This window comes from Watersipora subatra, chromosome 8 (genome assembly GCF_963576615.1).
Source record: "Watersipora subatra chromosome 8, tzWatSuba1.1, whole genome shotgun sequence".
Classification (NCBI taxonomy): domain Eukaryota; kingdom Metazoa; phylum Bryozoa; class Gymnolaemata; order Cheilostomatida; family Watersiporidae; genus Watersipora; species Watersipora subatra.
The window spans coordinates 38,136,909-38,155,186 of NC_088715.1; the positions used below are offsets into that span (position 1 = coordinate 38,136,909).

The 18,278-nt window shown below is 37.4% G+C and overlaps 1 protein-coding gene across 1 annotated transcript in view; it reads left to right on the plus strand.

The window, feature by feature from the left end:
- The window catches only part of LOC137402525 (uncharacterized), an 86,067-nt gene that overhangs the window by 63,753 nt on the left and 4,036 nt on the right, over positions 1-18,278 (plus strand). Inside the window, exons 18-21 of the mRNA XM_068089025.1 lie at positions 5,205-5,350; positions 6,453-6,569; positions 15,128-15,309; positions 17,551-17,677. Coding sequence (XP_067945126.1) covers positions 5,205-5,350; positions 6,453-6,569; positions 15,128-15,309; positions 17,551-17,677 — 572 coding nt within the window. The remainder of the gene's footprint in view (positions 1-5,204; positions 5,351-6,452; positions 6,570-15,127; positions 15,310-17,550; positions 17,678-18,278) is intronic.

An 18,278-nucleotide genomic window follows, 5' to 3' on the forward strand; every position in this document is an offset into this window, starting at 1 on the left:
AAATATTTTATAAATAGAGTATTGGTTATAAATACATTTTCTTCTCTATGAAGAAGAAAGAGAAGGCTTGATAACATACTTGTAGCAATTGTACCTATGGCTCTGTTCGTCAGATTTCTGTTTAAAATATAATTTTTTCAGAGATACAAGTATAATATAAAATATAATAAATATCTATATATATATATATATATATATATATATATATATATATATATATATATATATATAGATATATATATATATATGTATTTCTCAAAGTTTGTGGCTGTGTATGTCCAGCTGTCTTAGAATAAAGAATCTGTATCGCAGAGGATTTGATCTCGAATACATTTGAACCCCCCCCGTTCGCCAGTCCGATGCCTTACTAATTCAGCTACACGAGCTAACTGGGTGTGTTCATTAGGCGATATAAAGCCTCGATATACATGTATGTCGCTATATGAGGGGCAAAGTCGCTATCACTCGCCGTTACGACACAACGTGATGGCGCAGCGTCATGGAGGGTAACGTAATTTCGCTCAATCATTAGAGCAAGTAGTTAGCTCTTATTAGTAAGCTTACTTAAATCATCCATTGGCAATGTGCCAGGCTAAAGGCAAGTGGCAGGCAACTACATTACCTTTCATTGTTTATAGGCTGATTTTTAATACCTTCGCCGGGCATTCAGGTAGCAATGAAAAACGCTTTTATATGTTAAATACGAATAAATTTACTGTCCAAAGAGTTTTTTGTTGCAACGCCCGTTAGTACAGCTAGTGTACAGCAGTAGTACAGTAGCTAGTGTACAGTTAGTACAGCTAGTGTACAGCAGTAGTGTACAGTTAGTACAGCTAGTGTACAGCAGTAGTACAGTAGCTAGTGTACAGCTAGTGTACAGCAGTAGTGTACAGTTAGTACAGCTAGTACTATTATATATACTAGTATGCTTGCCAGTTTCTTGCACTGTGAGAGATCGTCACAAGTAATCAGTATTTTCATAACTATCACTTCAAACGGTAAGGCGACCGAGTGCTATAGTGGTAGTGTGTTTGCTTTTGAATACACTTAATGTGGTTTTGAATGGACATGGTTTTTATTACAGTAAAGAGTATGTATACATTTATATAATATAGCATGATAGATAGTTTTTGGCTTTTATTCTGTTAAAAGACAAAAATAAAATAATACTGGGATTTTCTCATCAAAATATAGTCAGCATATTGTAAAGCACAAGAAATAGTCTACAGGGAGTAACAGTAGTATACAGTCGGATATTAGAGATATCGAAAGAAAGCTCATCAGTCTGAGCTGTATCAACAGGTTTTGCAGTTACAAATTTTTGTTTGACATCCGAAGCAAAAAAGCCTTAAATTTTTTGCTTGCACTCTGGCCAGCGATCTAAGACTCTCAAAATCTCATATTGGACTCCACTTACATGTAATTGTGAATTGCTTAGTGCTTGCTTTTTCCCATTGAGACATGGACTTTGACACATGCACTAAAGTTGTTGTTCAACTCTGTGCCCATCAGGCAGGACTTGAGTTCAACCCAGTACCCATCAGGCAGGGCTTGAGTTCAACTCAATGCCCATCAGGCAGGGCTTGAGTTCAACACAATTCCCATCAGGCAGGGCTTGAGTTTAACCCAGTACCCATCAGGCAGGGCTTGAGTTCAACTCAATGCCCATCAGGCAGGGCTTGAGTTCAACACAATTCCCATCAGGCAGGGCTTGAGTTCAACCCAGTACCCATCAGGCAGGGCTTGAGTTCAACCCCGTACCCATCAGGCAGGGCTTGAGTTCAACCCAGTACCCATTAGGCAGGACTTGAGTTCAACTCAATGCCCATCAGGCATGGCTTGAGTTCAACTCAATGCCCATCAGGCAGGGCTTGAGTTCAACCCAGTACCCAACAGGCAGGGCTTGAATTCAACTCAATGCCCATCAGGCAAGGCTTGAGTTCAACTCAATGCCCATCAGGCAGGGCTTGAGTTCAACTCAGTGCAAATTAGGCAGAGCTTGAGTTCACCTCAATGCCCATCAGGCAGGGCTTCAGTTCAACTCAATGCCCATCAGGCAGGGCTTGAGTTCAACTCAGTGCAAATCAGGCAAGGCTTGAGTTCAACTCAATTCCCATCAGGCAGGGCTTGAGCTGACTGACATCAAAGTAAAATACATGATGATATAACACGGGCATCAGCCGGTGGGTGATTGCTGTCATGTGATTGCTCATGGCACAGATTTCAAGCAAACTCCTCGACATTTGTATTGTGATGGTTTCAATATGAATAACATATCGGTTGTATATTCAGTATTAAAAAAAATCTTGTTTAAAGTTTTGTTGCGCTATTTTAAAATGACTTAAAATGACATAACTAGCTGCGTAACATAATTGCATGGGTAGTGAAAACAGCTTATAAACAGTGTCTGGTAATGTAGTTGCCTGCCACTTGCCATTATTTAACCTGGCTGATTGCCAATGGCTAATTTGAGTAAGCTTGCATGCTTCTATCCGTATTGCTAAACTTACTAATAAGAGCAGTGAGAGCAAGCTTTAGTGATGTTATGTGTAATGCAAAGTCGCTATGTGCATTTTAACCCAGATTACGACTCATATCGCCCAATGAATCTATTGTGTCACGCGTATCTCAATGGGTTAGCGCATCGCCTGTTTAACAGGTGGCTTCGAGAACAAATCTTCTGCGACATGGATTTTTCATTGCTAGATACTAATCACTATAGCTGGACAGACAGAACAACAGACAGAACAACAGACCTAACAACAGACCTAACTACAGACCTAACAACAGACCCAACAACAGACCTAACAACAGACCTAACTACAGACCTAACTACAGACCTAACTACAAACCTAACTACAGACCTAACAACAGGCCTAACAACAGACCTAACAACAAACCTAACTACAGACCTAACTACAGACCTAACAACAGACCTAACTACAAACCTAACAACAGACCTAACAACAGGCCTAACAACAGACCTAACAACAAACCTAACTACAGACCTAACTACAGACCTAACAACAGACCTAACAACAAACCTAACTACAGACCTAACTACAGACCTAACAACAGACCTAATAACAGAGGACAAAATTAGAGATGTACATGTATATAATAAATGAGTATATTTAGACTATATTTATACTTGAGTATATTTCAGGTTCCATCAAAGTGTGAACCAACTCGATATTCGATTAGAAGACAAATATGTCTTCTAGCATCTAAAATGCTTATGTCATGGCATTTTTACCATTGCACCTACAGTCCCTAGAATGGCCAATCTATTAGTGGCCAGGGCAACGGCTCCAAAGATCAGTTTTGTCGACGATCACTTTCCATTTCCATAATTGTAACGATGATCAACATATCAGGCTATTAGACTTATGCTCAGCTCTACGTACGACCATAAGCTGCAAGCATAGAAATTGATTAAGTTTATATGTTGAGTTGGATTGTTGTGTAATATCAACGCTATTATCATAGAAAACACAGAATAAGGCCGTCCATACTGGTTGAATATTTGCTAGCAACTATTTACAAAAAAAATTATGTATTTTAAAAAGAAAACCATCGTTGTAAAAAGAATTATTAAAATAGTTCAGTTTATCATTTTTTATAACTTCGCATCTCTTCTCACAAGGTTGGCGTATTTGTCCTGCAATTAAAGGAGATGTCACATCAGCGAGATCTACTCACTCTGTGACAATGATTATTGAGCAAACAACTATACCTCAATCAGGTGTTATTTTTCTGAAATAGTTTACAGTCTTTCGGTATGTTTGTGCACGAGTAGTCACTGAAGTCAATGAGAAACACTGTCGATATACTTAACAGCCATATATACTTACTCAACAGCAATATACTTACCTACTCCACTAGAAAAAACTTCATGCTCTGGTCGACTCGTGATCACCTCGTCGTTTTCAGTTGCCTGAGGCTTTTGAAAAACTTGCTTTAACTCTTTCGCTAAATTCGCTATTCTGATCAAATCAATTCGAATGGATTTTCAAAAATTCGATATACCGCTAGTGTTTATGCGATATCTCAAGAACCAATGCAAATATTGTTTTACTGTAAAATGCATCTTATTCAGAACGAAATTCTCTACAAGGCGAGTGCAAAATCTTTTAGTGAATTCCACTCTCACAAAATCTTGACGCTTCCTTTGCATTGAACGAACGCAGTGCAATTCTTATTGCTATGACTGTAGTGATCTGGTTTTCCCTTTTTAAAAATAAGTATACTGGAATCGCTTAGCAAAAAGATTTTCGATTGGTTGTACGTAATTGGCAACAAGGTTGTTTTGTTGAAGACAAAATTTAACTGGTCTTGCTAATGCATAGGCTTCGTAATGAAAAAAAGAAGTGAAATCCTGTTGATTAGCCAATTCATCGGCTTACAATCTGTACATCTATTACCTCGATTACCGATACATCGGTTCGCGGTAGTGAAAGAGTTAAGGTAGCTTAACATTTGTAAAAGAGAAACAATTCGTTTGACATACTTCTCCTAGATGTATTGCTATAGAATTTAAGTGTATTGTGTGCCACTTACTACCTATCGATATGAGCCTATATTACAATCACTATTGACATAACTCAAGAGCAGTTTAATATTAGTGGAACCTACTTACCTACCTACTTACCTACCTACTTACTTTGTTTCTCTTTTATTAAATTCATTTGAATATTGCCAAGTCAGCACATGCAAAAGGAGGCAAATCTGTAACTGGTGTTAGTAAAAATCCAAGCATGATAGGAGTATTACTGAATAAACACGTTAAATTCTTTTGTCAAACTTCCGTCAACAAGATTGTTTGAGTCTCAGCAGCGCTCATTTGTTGGTGTAAATATATATTTATCGTCGGAGTAAAGCAGTTTAATGATTGCAGCCACAAAGCATGACAAGCCATTACTCGAATGCTCGACCAACTTTTCTGTACCGTTAGGGGCAGTTTGCTAATTGGAACGGAGTACGTACTATTAGTATGAAATTTGTTATTGTTTTCTCTTGTTTCGAACCCTGATTAAAAGAGCAGACAACTCCACTTCTGTGAGCTCATGTTTTAGCAGCCACTAATTTTGAGCATTCAAAAAAATTACATGGCTCCTGTTTTTGTGTTGCTTCCTAATTTATTTTAGTCAAAACTTCAATTATTTGTGAATTTGTCATGTATCTGTGGATTGTATCTTTGACAGGAACCGATCTGACAACCATCATGATAGATCACTCTATAGGAAAGAACATAGATTATCTTAATCTCCTACTCGACTATCTGCCAAAGACAAACCCGAATCACTCGCTGCCTTATACTAATGATATCTTTGTCAACATAACGTTTGACGTGAGTGTTCTCATGTTCAGAAGCGCTACACTCAAACATTGGTAGTGTCAAGCTGATCATTTCCTCTGCCTCACTGAATGCACTAGTATTCTCCTGACAACATTAAGTATTTCTTAAAACTGAATGATACGCAGTAATACCTTGAGACATGAGCTTAATGCTTTCTATGGCTCCAGTATATATGTCAGTTCACTCGCTTCTCTAGCTTATTTTCTTGTATAAAGTAACTAAGTACAAATTAATTTGTTCTAGCTCACTAAAAACACCTAATACAAGGTATTAACGGTAGAAAAACATGTTTTTAATTGTTCCAGTTCACCGCTCACACTCAAAAGTAGCAACAATCTTATTTAGTTGTTATGATCTGCTATAAAATGGGACATTATTATGTTACACGTTCAGTACGCTACAATTTTGGGCGTAGTGGGCGTGGTTAGGACATCCAAGGATAGTTGAAAAAGGCAAAAATGAGAGTGAGGTTATTGGTTTACTAGCGTGCTTGGTTCAGTCGTCGCTGGAAAATGACACACAAATACTGCTACAAACTTGACCACCTAGTGCCTTCATCCGATACCGTCTCGTATGCTTGTATCTCAAATTTATCTCGATCTCAGGCCAAAATTTTGCTGGGAGTTTTCTTCATATCTCAAATTTCTTGTATGTTGGGACATTCGTATGTCAAGGTCTCTGTTATACTTTTGCATTATGTTAGGCTACCATGGTGACAATAGTGGATTGTCATTGTGTATTATAGCGCAATATATAGAAGATGATACGTAATCCTTCAGTAGATTGACTGTAATCAATATAAGACGATTAATATTATTAGTTATGTGTGTCTAGACTTACCTTAGATTCAACTTCTCACCGTAATGTAATCCAATTTAGAGCATGACTGTGATAACACTCATTACCGATCAAACAGATATACCTATTCCGTATCTAGTTATTTCATATAGATGATTTCAGTTGTAGCATCTTTGAGAAGTGCGAATTGTAGTATGATAACATCACAAGAATTGCTAAGTTTTATCTAATGTTAGTGCATACGTCTCGTGTGTGATAGCAACACCATAACAATCGTTTTTATTCATTACTGCAGCACTGTGCCAAACCTGCTAAAGTGACCAAGACTCCGCTGCCGGTCACCATTGTAACCATAACCTTTGTGGTTGTCATGATTATGGCCTTAGCATGGCTCGTCTTCTTCTTTTTTCAGGTGAGTGCAACTCCTAGCATGGTCAATCTACAGTTTTTACTTTTTACTCTCCTATGAATCAATAACACACTCCTCTCCAATGAGGTGGAGCCAATAACACACTCCTCTCCAATGAGGTGGAGCCAATAACACACCCCTCTCTAATGAGGTGGAGTCAATAACACACCCCTCTCCCTAGAAGTATTTACACAAATGATCATTTCACCAGCTAACATGGCCCTTATATTAGTACAATTTGGAAGATAAATTATGTTGAAAAAACAATGCCTGTGGAAGGAAGTCAGACTTAAATGATCGATTCGATTTTGTCGAAAAATATTGTAAGGTCTCAAAGCAGTAAGGATGGCTGACAATTTGCAAACGCTCGAGGCTCAGTCATCTATCATTGCTACTGACCTTGACATAGTATTTGTGTGACCACTACAGTTATTGCTTTAACAGACGTTAACACTAGGAATGAAATGTGATTTAACTTAAAGATGTGGTTGCGTCAAATTTGAGTTGATTTTGAAAGTATTTTTTTTGTCTATCAGTTGATATGTTGTTTGTTGTGTTAGGCAATCTCATTGTCAAGATATTTGAAAATTAAAATCGAAAAAATTGATCACGGTGACAACGCTCGCCAAAAAAACATGCCCAGACTTGCCCAAAGTGATGTAACGCGTGATACAACCTGTCTCTATTTCTCGTATTCACATCGGCTATTGCAATAAAAGTCTAGTCCTCGATTGGCATATATTTTATTTTGTATTTGTTCATGGTGGCTAGAAAAATTTTTTAAATCCAGCTCCAGATACAATATTATGAATGTTTCAAACGACTCAAATAAGGGAAATTGTCATATTGAAAAACTTGTCATATTAACTTTCTCTAAATGCTGTGTTTACATTTGAGTAGCGACTACCAATTCTACCGGTTTACGGTAATTAGTTCGTCGAGTTATCTCATTTCATCACGGCCTTTGTATTAGCTAAGTTCTCAGTTACTACTCACACCGGAAACTAGCTACTAAATACAATAGGCACGTCGCCATCTTTGAAAATAATATGTTCGAATATATGGCGAAACCAACTGCATCCCAACAAGTCATCTATAGTCTACGTTATCTAGTCATTATTAGTATCAATTTGTAGAAAATTTTACTGGTCCATTCGATTAATTAATTCAAGTACAAACCAAATGGTTTGATGAGTTGACCGAAATAGTGAACGCGAAACAATGTCAAGTTCGTTGTAATCAATTAACCCACTGTTTCTGGTAAAGGATTAATAAAACTATTATTGCACCTGGTTGGCGGTTTGAGGTCTCAGCTGTTTTTACTTAGTAGGGTGGTGCATAAAGTTTTTTGAACATAATATTTGGGCCATTAGAGTTGAGTCGAGCTATTCAAAAGTACCTGTCAATACAGATCTGATTACACTTCATAAATCCATCTATCAGAGAAGATTTCAGCACAGATGATAACACGGCTATGTATTCAATATGTTCTGCAAATCATGTTTTGCATTTTCTTCAACATTCTTATTTTGTTATATAATTTTTTATAAGCCAAAAAATTTTCATCGCAGCAAAAAGTTTTTATTAAAAACATCCATCCAAGCTGTGGTCACTCACATAGTTTCAGTTCATATAATAGGACTAATTAATCTACAGCAGCAAACTCAAACAAAACATATTATGGTTTGTACAGCACACATTCGAGTCTATCGTTCCCATTTATGGCAGTTTCCAGACTGACGCGACTGTTCCGCTAGTGAACCTGTACACATAAACATCCTGCAACGATAAAACAAATGTAATAAATGCCATTCATATATAGGCCTATATGTCGTTCTAACGCGTATCTACTAAAAGCTTTCAATTTGAGAGTTAGATAGATTGCGAGTGTAATTTTCAAAACGAATAAATCATAAATATACCAAGCCAACAATTCGAAGCTTTGTTTCTGAGAGTTGAAGATGAGAATTGATATATATATACCTGTCGATTTTCCTCAATTTTTACACACTGAACATAAATTCTAATCATAAATCTAATTTACTCGCTAAAAATGCCAAAGAAACTGCCATAGCTAGGTGAAATGATAAAAAGTTGTGAAACGATTAAAAAGTTATGAAACGATGATTCGTGATAGCAAAAATCTATAATTTTTCTTTATTAGTAGATGTATTCATGAGTACTAAAATTATTACCGTTAGCTTAGAATATATGTATAGGATACTCAAAGTTGAAGATCAATTTACCTCCATTCTCATATTTTCTTCTGCAGCGTATAGCTGCTGACACCTGTCAGCTCTAACCATAACCTGTCTGATGATTAATGTAAAATAAATATGTCGATGCATGTAGCTACTAGAATCTACTAGTAATCGATGCGTGTAACTAACTAGTAATGGGGGTCCTACCACACAAAGTTGTTGTCAGAATAGTCACTTTTAAAATCACTGTCGTCACTTTTAAAATCACTGTCGTCACTTTTAAAATCACTGTCACCTTTTTCAAGTTGGTAAACAAAACAACCTCTTTTTTCACATTCGTTATTTTAATACAAATATCCATTCTGGTGGCACTGGATTGCGCAAAAAACCCTGAAACTTGCTCAGTTTGAACTTCTGCTAACCAAAAGCATGGCTCAACCAGCGACCTTCACAAACTTATTAGTAATGTTTGGGAGCGTTGCTGATTACTCCGTGAAGAGTGACAGCCGTCTCAGGCTTTTAGGGCTACATTTCTTGTACTGAAAATAGACCGAGATTGTCTTTAATAATCACTGTCAGTCACAGACTTGGAAACGGATTTGCTGTCAATGTTGTGGCATTTCATTGCTGTTTACTTTAATTATATGGCAGTCTATAAATGCTAGGCCAGATGCTTCAAACACAAACTAGTGAAGTTTCGGTTGAACGTGTTGATTTATGGACAAATAATAAGTTAGTAAAGGTATGGCTACACGTAACAAATTTTTCGTTGGTTCTAACCGAAATCACGAAATGATTGAAACACACAGAATTATTCTGCACTGCTAGAATCGTGCTAGCGAGCACGATTCTAGCCGCTTTTGCAATTACCCTAGGACACTTATGTATTCGCGGCATCTAACTTTCGTGTTTTCGCGGCGTCATCCTCTCGCGAAAGTTTCATGTGCGAAACTAAACTATCATAACAAACGAGCGAAAAAGCGAAACTAAATAGCTTTGTTCATTGATACTGTAGAACGGAATTTCATAACGACATTTATTTTAACGTTTTTAACGACCACTATAGCATCGTTAAAATGTAAACCAACAAAATAATTTGACTATCAAAATTTATTACGATTATTAATTTATTATTTTGCAATTAATTATGATTATTTTCCCATTAAGAATGATTTATAATGATAGGAATTTGATGTCAATGCACACGAATTAGTAGATTATCGTTTGCTGGGGACATCAACCAATGCAGTGAGCACCGTGTGTTGAAAGAAAATAAGACACATGCACTGACACTCGCAGTACTACACAAGCAGCATGGCTCTGGAAAGGTTTGGATTCACCACTGACACCTCTTCAATAACTTGTAATTTTTTGAAATTTGTTTTGTTTTAAGTGATGTGACTGACGAGACGTTTTTAAAATAAAATAGGCAAAACATGACCGCAGTTAAAATGCTCAGAAAAAGACATCTCTTTCTTTTGAGCGTTTTAACAAAGATCAATTTTGCGGATTTTATTTTAAGTTCATTCGGAGGCTTTTACGTTTTCGATGGGACATGGCCAAGCGGGTGTTTGATAAAACATAATCTTCTGCAAACCTTTATAAAAGTCGTTAACAAAAATATTTTGCCTCTGATGATGATAATAATGATGCCTAAGAACTACTAGAAGTTGAGGTTTGTCTCTATGGCTTAGAATGAAGTGATATTCCACAGCGATAAAAACCGCGTCCATGGCCGTTGGGCGAATAACTTTTCGAATAAATGATGTTGAGGTCGAGTTATCTGAAGGAATTTATCATTGCGTTGGAATTGACCAAACAAATCCGTTTGAGTTGACCTTGTGTTTGAGATGAAATGTTACATTTTATCCGAGGGCGAGTTATTCGAGTTGGACTGCACTTACCGTAAAAAACATCCCAAAAAGTTGGGGCGGCTCAGCCGGCCAGCTAGCTGCCCCAGTGAAAACGGGCCTGTTGATAGTCCAAGAAACAAATGGCAGCAAGCGATCAAATTGCATTATCGACCTTGCCCACACCATTCTACCTGCGGTTCACAATTACAACCTAGTCGCAAATTGAAATTTTTTTTATCGGTGAACTGAACCTGAGGAATCTAATTATGTTTGTTCCACTGCATTTATTTCCACATCACTATATTTTCGCACTCATCAGAGCTGCGAAATTAAGTTGCTCCGAAATTTTAGTCTGTGAGCTACTCACGAAACTAAATACTAGCGAAATATAAGTGTCCTAGGGTAGTATAGTCCAAAAGACGTATAATGACACACAATAAAAGTATAAGTGCAATTCAACATAGTACACACGATGCAACTGCTTAGATTGCGTTATTGTATGTATTTATTGTTTGGACGCTATAGCTACAAATTCTTTATTTTTTAATTGTATTTCCTTTTTAGCAGCAAAAGTTTTGTGGTTGAAAATGTTGCCATCTTTAGCGCAATCAAATCGGTTGCATCGCATTTACTATGGTGAATTTCCGTAATATATTTCTTGCGTGTCGCATTATGTTCTCGGACTACATAAATTTTAAAATTATTTTGCTAGAGTCGTGCTCGCTCACCAAGAATAGCGCAACTTAAACAGTGTGTCAACATAAACACTTTTATTGTGTGTCACGATACATGCCTTGGACTATACTAATTGCTAAAGCTGCTAAAATTGTGCTCGCTAATAATTTGTTTACAGTAATCTGTTAAAAATTCTGCGTTTTTCGTGATTTCGGCCAGAACTCAGAACCAACGAAAAATTTGTTACGTGTCGCCGTACCTTTAGTAATCCTACTTACACAATCATCATCACCTCGTCACCTACATTGATAAATGGTCGTCTCGTCTGTCACTTTTTAAATATCCCTGTCGTCGGGTCGTCAGAATCGTCACAGAACATGGGAGGACCCCCAGTAATAGAGTGATTTTCCTAACAATGATAATCTTTGACATCACAGACAACTCGTTTTACGAGCGATAACATTCAACATGACCTATATAAAAATTTCGTCCTGATGATTGGCTAAGGAAGAGATCTTATATTTATCGCTCTTGGACTCTTTTCACATGTATCACTCGTTACGTCACGAATGAAGCACATGCGAGAACCTGAGCTTTTTGAAAGATGGCCTCATTCAAATGCATATATCTCTGGACAGGGTTGGTCTACAAAGACAAAAATGACATCAAATTGTAGCTGATGTTTTAGCCTTTTATTGGTTTTAATTTCATTAAATCGACCTTTTTGACGCAACCACATCTTTAACAAAAAGTCGATCTTGTGAAGTTTTCATACAATTTGTGGTCGTGGCCAGTAGGTAATAGTTTGGCACCAATGTGAGCACTGACATGATCATATCGTGTGCAACACGAGTTCCAGCACGACATTGTTGTTTCGCAGTCTTATGTAACTCCCATACTCATTGGCTGATCCTGACAGTGCTGTACCTATTGCACTTTTTGTGTTAAGTCACTAGAAATGATTAGGACCACCATTGTGACGAATCTGTTTGAGAGTATATTATGTAACTAGTAGGCATTATTTAAGGTTGATTTACACTACATTGTTGTGTCTCGGTGTCCATGTCACAATACTTCAGTGATCTACGGTGATAACAATCTCACTATCACAAACCCATATGCGTCAAGGAATACGCCGCAGTGTAATGTTCTCATTTTTCCTTTTAATTTTTCACGAAAGATCCTTTTTGTTGCCTTTTTGTCCAATCAAATACTAGTTCCGCAGCAACTACCATAAATGAAAATAAATAGATCCGCAACAGCGAATTACCACCGCCAAAATGGTGCACACTATTACAGGCAGTCGTTGATGCGAACTATTGGGAAAATTTTACTACTGCAAACTTTCCAGACGTATTTGCGTTTCTTCTTTGACGTCATCAGTTTACACCGCATAGTCGATGATGAATGTCGAAATGCCAATCCTGACATACGGCGATGCACCGGGTTGGTATGAACCAGCCTTAAGTCAGATATGTCAACATACTACAAATACATTATATAGCATTAGTTTGTCTTTACCGGCTAACGTAACGGGAGTCTGAATTCTCACCAGCTTGTTGTATGCAGGAGTGTGTGGCATTTGAGAAATTAAATTGCAAAGTTAAATGACACTTTAGAGGCTGAAAGACTAACTATAATTTGCAGGTAAAGGTGCAGTTCCCACAGTTTACAGCTCTATCCACTTTATTTGTTTGTTATTTTTTATGTTATTTAGGGAAAAACACAGTTGAAGTTGACAGTTGGAGAACTGTTGTTGTTTGTTTACATCTATTATGACTCGATTACATCTTCTGTAGTTACACTCTCCCACAAACTCCTCTTTCCTCGACCTCTGTCTTGCGGTTAAATAAAAGACGACTTATCGTTTGAGTTCTTGCTTGCTCGCAAATGCCCTTCACATTGAGAAATAATCACAGTGAGAAAGCATTCGTGCCTAAAAGTGTTTAGCGTAAACGGTTGGGTTCGAAGGAAGAATGAGTGCATATGGTTGATATTGGTAGAGTAATCCATACCAATGTTTGCTGAAGTATCAGACACGACAAGCGTCTAATTGGTTGGCTAAGCCTGATTCAAGTACCCTAGAACACTTATGTATTCGCGTCATCTAACTTTCGCTATTTCGCGGAGTCATCCTCTCGCGAAAATTTCATGAGTGAAACTAAATTATCATAACGAACGATCGAAAACGCGAAATTAAATAGCCACAATTCATTGATACCCACAATAAAATCGTCATATTAGAAATGCAGGTAACCTTTGTGTGTGGTTGGGCTCATCGAGCAATTTCTGCTAAACTCATTATAGCTAATATGCCGACTGAGCAGCGTGGCAAAGCAAATTGAAATAACGAAGTTCTTTTGGAAAAGCAGGCCTGTATTCCCTGGTTGCAAATTGGGGCGGCTAATGTTAGGCCACTAGTTATGAGCATCTGAGGGTTTGGAGGGGCGGTATCAGCCCCCTCAACAGGTTTCTTTCATGTAGGGCCTCAACCGGGCATCTCACGTAAAATTTTAAAAGATTTTATCGGACAGTATAAACATTTTTTCTATTATTTGAGATTTGTTTGTTTTAGGTGATGTGACTGCCAGGACGTTTTCATATTGAAATAGGCTAAACTTGACCGCAGTTGAAACGCTCAGAAAGACATCTTTTTTCTTTCAAGCGTTTCAACAAAGATCAATTTTGCCAATTTTATTTTAAGTTCATCCGAAAGTTTTTACGCTTTCATTGGGCCATTGCCAAACGGATGTTTGGTAAAACCTCACCTTTTGCAAACCTTTATAAAAGTCGTTAACGAAAATATTTTGCCGATCATGATAATAATGACGCCCAAGAACTATTAAAAGTTAAAGTTTACCTCTATGGCTTGGAATAAAGTGATATTCTACAGCGATAAAAACCGTTCCCGTAGCAGTTGGGCAAGTAACTGTTCGAGTTAATGATGTTGAGGTCGAGTTATCTAAAGCAGTTTATCATTGCGTGGGCACGGACCAAACAAATCTGTTCGAGTTAACCAAGTGCTCGTGATAAAATTTTACATTTTATGCGAGGGCAAGTTCTCCGAGTTTGACTATACCTACCCGCCAACAAATTCCTAAAAAGTTGGGGCGGCTCAGCCGGCCAGCCGCCCCAGGGAATACGGGCCTGTGGAAAAGCCAAGACAAATGAGGAAGATGATGATATTAGTTTAGTCACTGAATTTGTAACTGATGAGGATGAAAGTCTGGTAAAAGTCATAAAATTGACTAATAATTATTGTAGCAATGAATTTTATTACCAACCAAAAACGATAACAACTTTGAGCCATGGCCACCGGTGCTATATATACGTGAGATCTAATATTGGTGCCACATCAGTCACGGCGGCAAGGACCTAGACGCCATTAATAGTCCAAGAAACAAATAGCAGCAAGCGATCAAGTTGCATTGCCGATCTCGCCCACAAATTTCTACCCGCAGTTCACAAATACAAACTAGTCCCAAATTGAAAAAGGTTTTTACTAGTGAACTGGACCTGAGGAATCTAATTATGTTTGTTCCACTGCATTTATTTTCACATCACTATATTTTCGCACTCATCAGATCCGTGAAATTAAGTTGCAGCGAAATTTTACTCTGTATGCTACTCACGAAACTAAATACTAGCGAAATATAAGTGTCCTAGGGTACATTAATTCATGGTTTGAATAGCAGCTGGATATATGATGACATCTTCACTAAAACTTTGTGTTCATTCATCGACTTCTGTAGTAAAAGTCAACTTTTAATACCTGAATATTATATCCTCTGTGTTACAGATATTATTTCACATGTAATCAATTACTTTTTAGAAACACCGAAACTCCAACAGAGCGATGATGGCTCAGTTGAAAAAACAGAAAGCCGCTAAAAAGGCTCTGAAAAGGATTGGGGAAAGAGTGATAAGAGAAGTAGACGAGGAAGTACAGGAAGACTGCACATACTGTCTGGAGCCCCTGGCTGTTGGGGAGACTATTAGAGATCTGCCATGCAGGTAACCTTAGTATTAGAGATTTTCCGCGCAGGTAACCTTAGTATTAGAGATCTGCCGCGCAGGTAACCTTAGTATTGGAGATCTGTCATGCAGGTAACCTTAGTATTAGAGATCTGCCATGCAGGTAACCTTAGTATTAGAGATCTGCCATGCAGGTAACCTTAGTATTAGAGATCTGCCATGCAGGTAACCTTAGTATTAGAGATCTGCCATGCAGGTAACCTTAGTATTAGAGATCTGCCGTGCAGGTAACCTTAGTATTAGAGATCTGCCATGCAGATAACCTTAGTATTAGAGATCTGCCATGCAGGTAACCTTAGTATTAGAGATCTGCCATGCAGGTAACCTTAGTATTAGAGATCTGCCATGCAGGTAACCTTAGTATTAGAGATCTGCCGTGCAGGTAACCTTAGTACAGTGCACCGTCAGGATATGATGTTGATCCGTTTCAGGGTTGGCATCGTATGGTGAAAAGATCGTATGTAGGGGTATAAAAACCATAGTAATTATATAATGCAAACATCCCTTGATAAAAATCGTCAAAAGTTCATATAAGTGCTGTACATATTAAAATTAGTAACAAATAACATGTTAACCTTAGTAACTATAGTTACCTACAGTAACTTTAGTGTATTTAGTATATTTAGTGGTTATGATCTGCAATAGAAAATACAATGTAATGTTGGGAATTGTTACCCTCAAGACAGACATATGTATACAATAAACTTTGAATTCATCTCAAATAAACACACACACACACACTTGAAGCTAAGTTTTAGTATATATTTTCAACTATTTAACTGATTTTTAACTTTTTATCACTAAAATTTTGTCACTTACCAGTTTCGGTCTTCGCTTGTACTATAACTTTAAGCGGGCCTGTTTAAAAGTTTTTTCAACTCAATTCGGCAAGAAAACCCGAACAATGCTCTTTTCGCAATGAAATTGATTTTCGTTAGCAGGTTAAGAGAAGTTGTCTAGCGTTCTTTTTGAAGAGATCGCGCTCCAACTTTGCTGCTGGTTTTTCAAGGGATGGTAGTACCGCTTTACACATGAGAATTGCTGAACTGAGAGAAATCGGTCATCGTGTTACTTTTAGGCGTTGGGAAAATATTTTCGGTGAACAGCGTTTAGTCTTCTTTGTTATTTTGATGACGTAATAAGCACACCGACTGCCAAATTTGAACTCGAGCGAAAGATTTTGTTAAATTTGAATGGTGAAAATTTTTTTTGGTGGTGAGATGTAAAAATCATCATGTTCCACTTCGTAAGATCAAAAAAATCATATATCAGGGTAATTGTATCCTGCACTGTATTAGAGATATGCTGTGCAGGTAATCTTAAGGCATGGATACACACACCTATGAAATGCATCGCTGACGTATAGTGTAGATATTTTCTATGGCTATCCGAACCGACACATTTAAATGATGCGTTGTGTTGACAAATAGTTTGACCAATGAGTGTTGGCCTCATTCGGATGAAGCACAGGATAACCCGACTCGATTTTTCAGTAAACTTGTTCAAGTATCGTGGGCACATATATTATCTAATAATAATAATATATAATCTAATTTGTGATAGCAATAACGTCTCTGCCGTTATCTGTATTGCTACATTTTGCTCAGACAAAGCATCGCACAAAATTAATGACAAAAACAGTGAAGTACAAAAAGACTAGCTAATGACATATTAAACTGCCAAAAAGGATTTTACCATATTTATTGCCACGAGAATTATTGATGAGATGCTTGATGAAGCGTTATAGCTAGTAGCTACGTAGCTACATACTGGCATACAAAAAAGAGTATCCTTCTGCGCGTATAAATAGTCGTTTGTGTGAAGCACTGTTGCCACGGTCGTTCATAAGCAACTTGCACGCGATTTGACGAAGACGAATAGAATTGAATCGAAATCGCTATAACTAACTATTTCAGCCAGTCACAGTTACGATTCGCAAGTAGACCAACATGTTGGTTGTTGAAACTATGCATGGACAACGCATTGCTGAAGCGTTGCCATTGTATTGGCTAATGACGCATTTCATCGGCGGGTGTAACCAGGCCTTTGGTGTGAGAGATCTGTCATGAAGTTGTTAACCAGGCCTTTGGTGTGAGAGATCTGTCATGAAGTTGTTCTTGCGAAAGTTAGAGGAAATGTCAAGGAATACTTCTGACACCAAAAGGTTGTCCTACATGCACGGCTGTTATTAGAAATGCATTTGCTTGGTCATACTTGTAGGCACAAGTTTCACAAGGACTGTGTAGAGGACTGGTTGATACAGAACCGAACCTGTCCCAATTGTCAAGGGGACATCCTAGTTGCTACTGGCCTGTACACACGCGGAGGAAAACCTCTCGATGAAGCGGTACACATGATACCTTGTTTTTTAAGTTTCAGAGTCTAGACTTGATTCCATGCATTTTTCTATCTGTTTGAGGACTTGAAATGTCTATGAATGTTAGAAATCTGTCTCTGTTATTATCAACACTACTTGCTTGTTTTTAACTGTTTATAAAAGGATTTACTACGCATCTCATTTTGGCGGGAGGAGAAAACTGAATGTTATGAATAACTTAACTTTTTGCTACCATGATCCGTGTAGTATTTATGACATAGTATTTACGACAGTCACTATTATGCCAGACTTACGGCTTGGCAAAGTGTTTGCAGATGTCCAAGAGCCGCAAGTTGCAGCTTTAGTAGGCTTCGTACGAATCGTTTCTAATGCTCTTGCATAAATACTTAAATGAATTCTTTTTAGGATTGTACACTAAATATGCACTTTTTATTATTAATTAATATAACCTTCTATTATCGTTATTTTTTAGAAATTTTTTATAAGCATATTTTTTTTCACCGTTACCCATTTTTGTAATTTATAATTTTCAAATGCGCTGTTTCAATTTTAATTGTGCCAAATTAAATGTGTTGCTACACTCATATTTCTGGGTTCGGTAAATCTACAA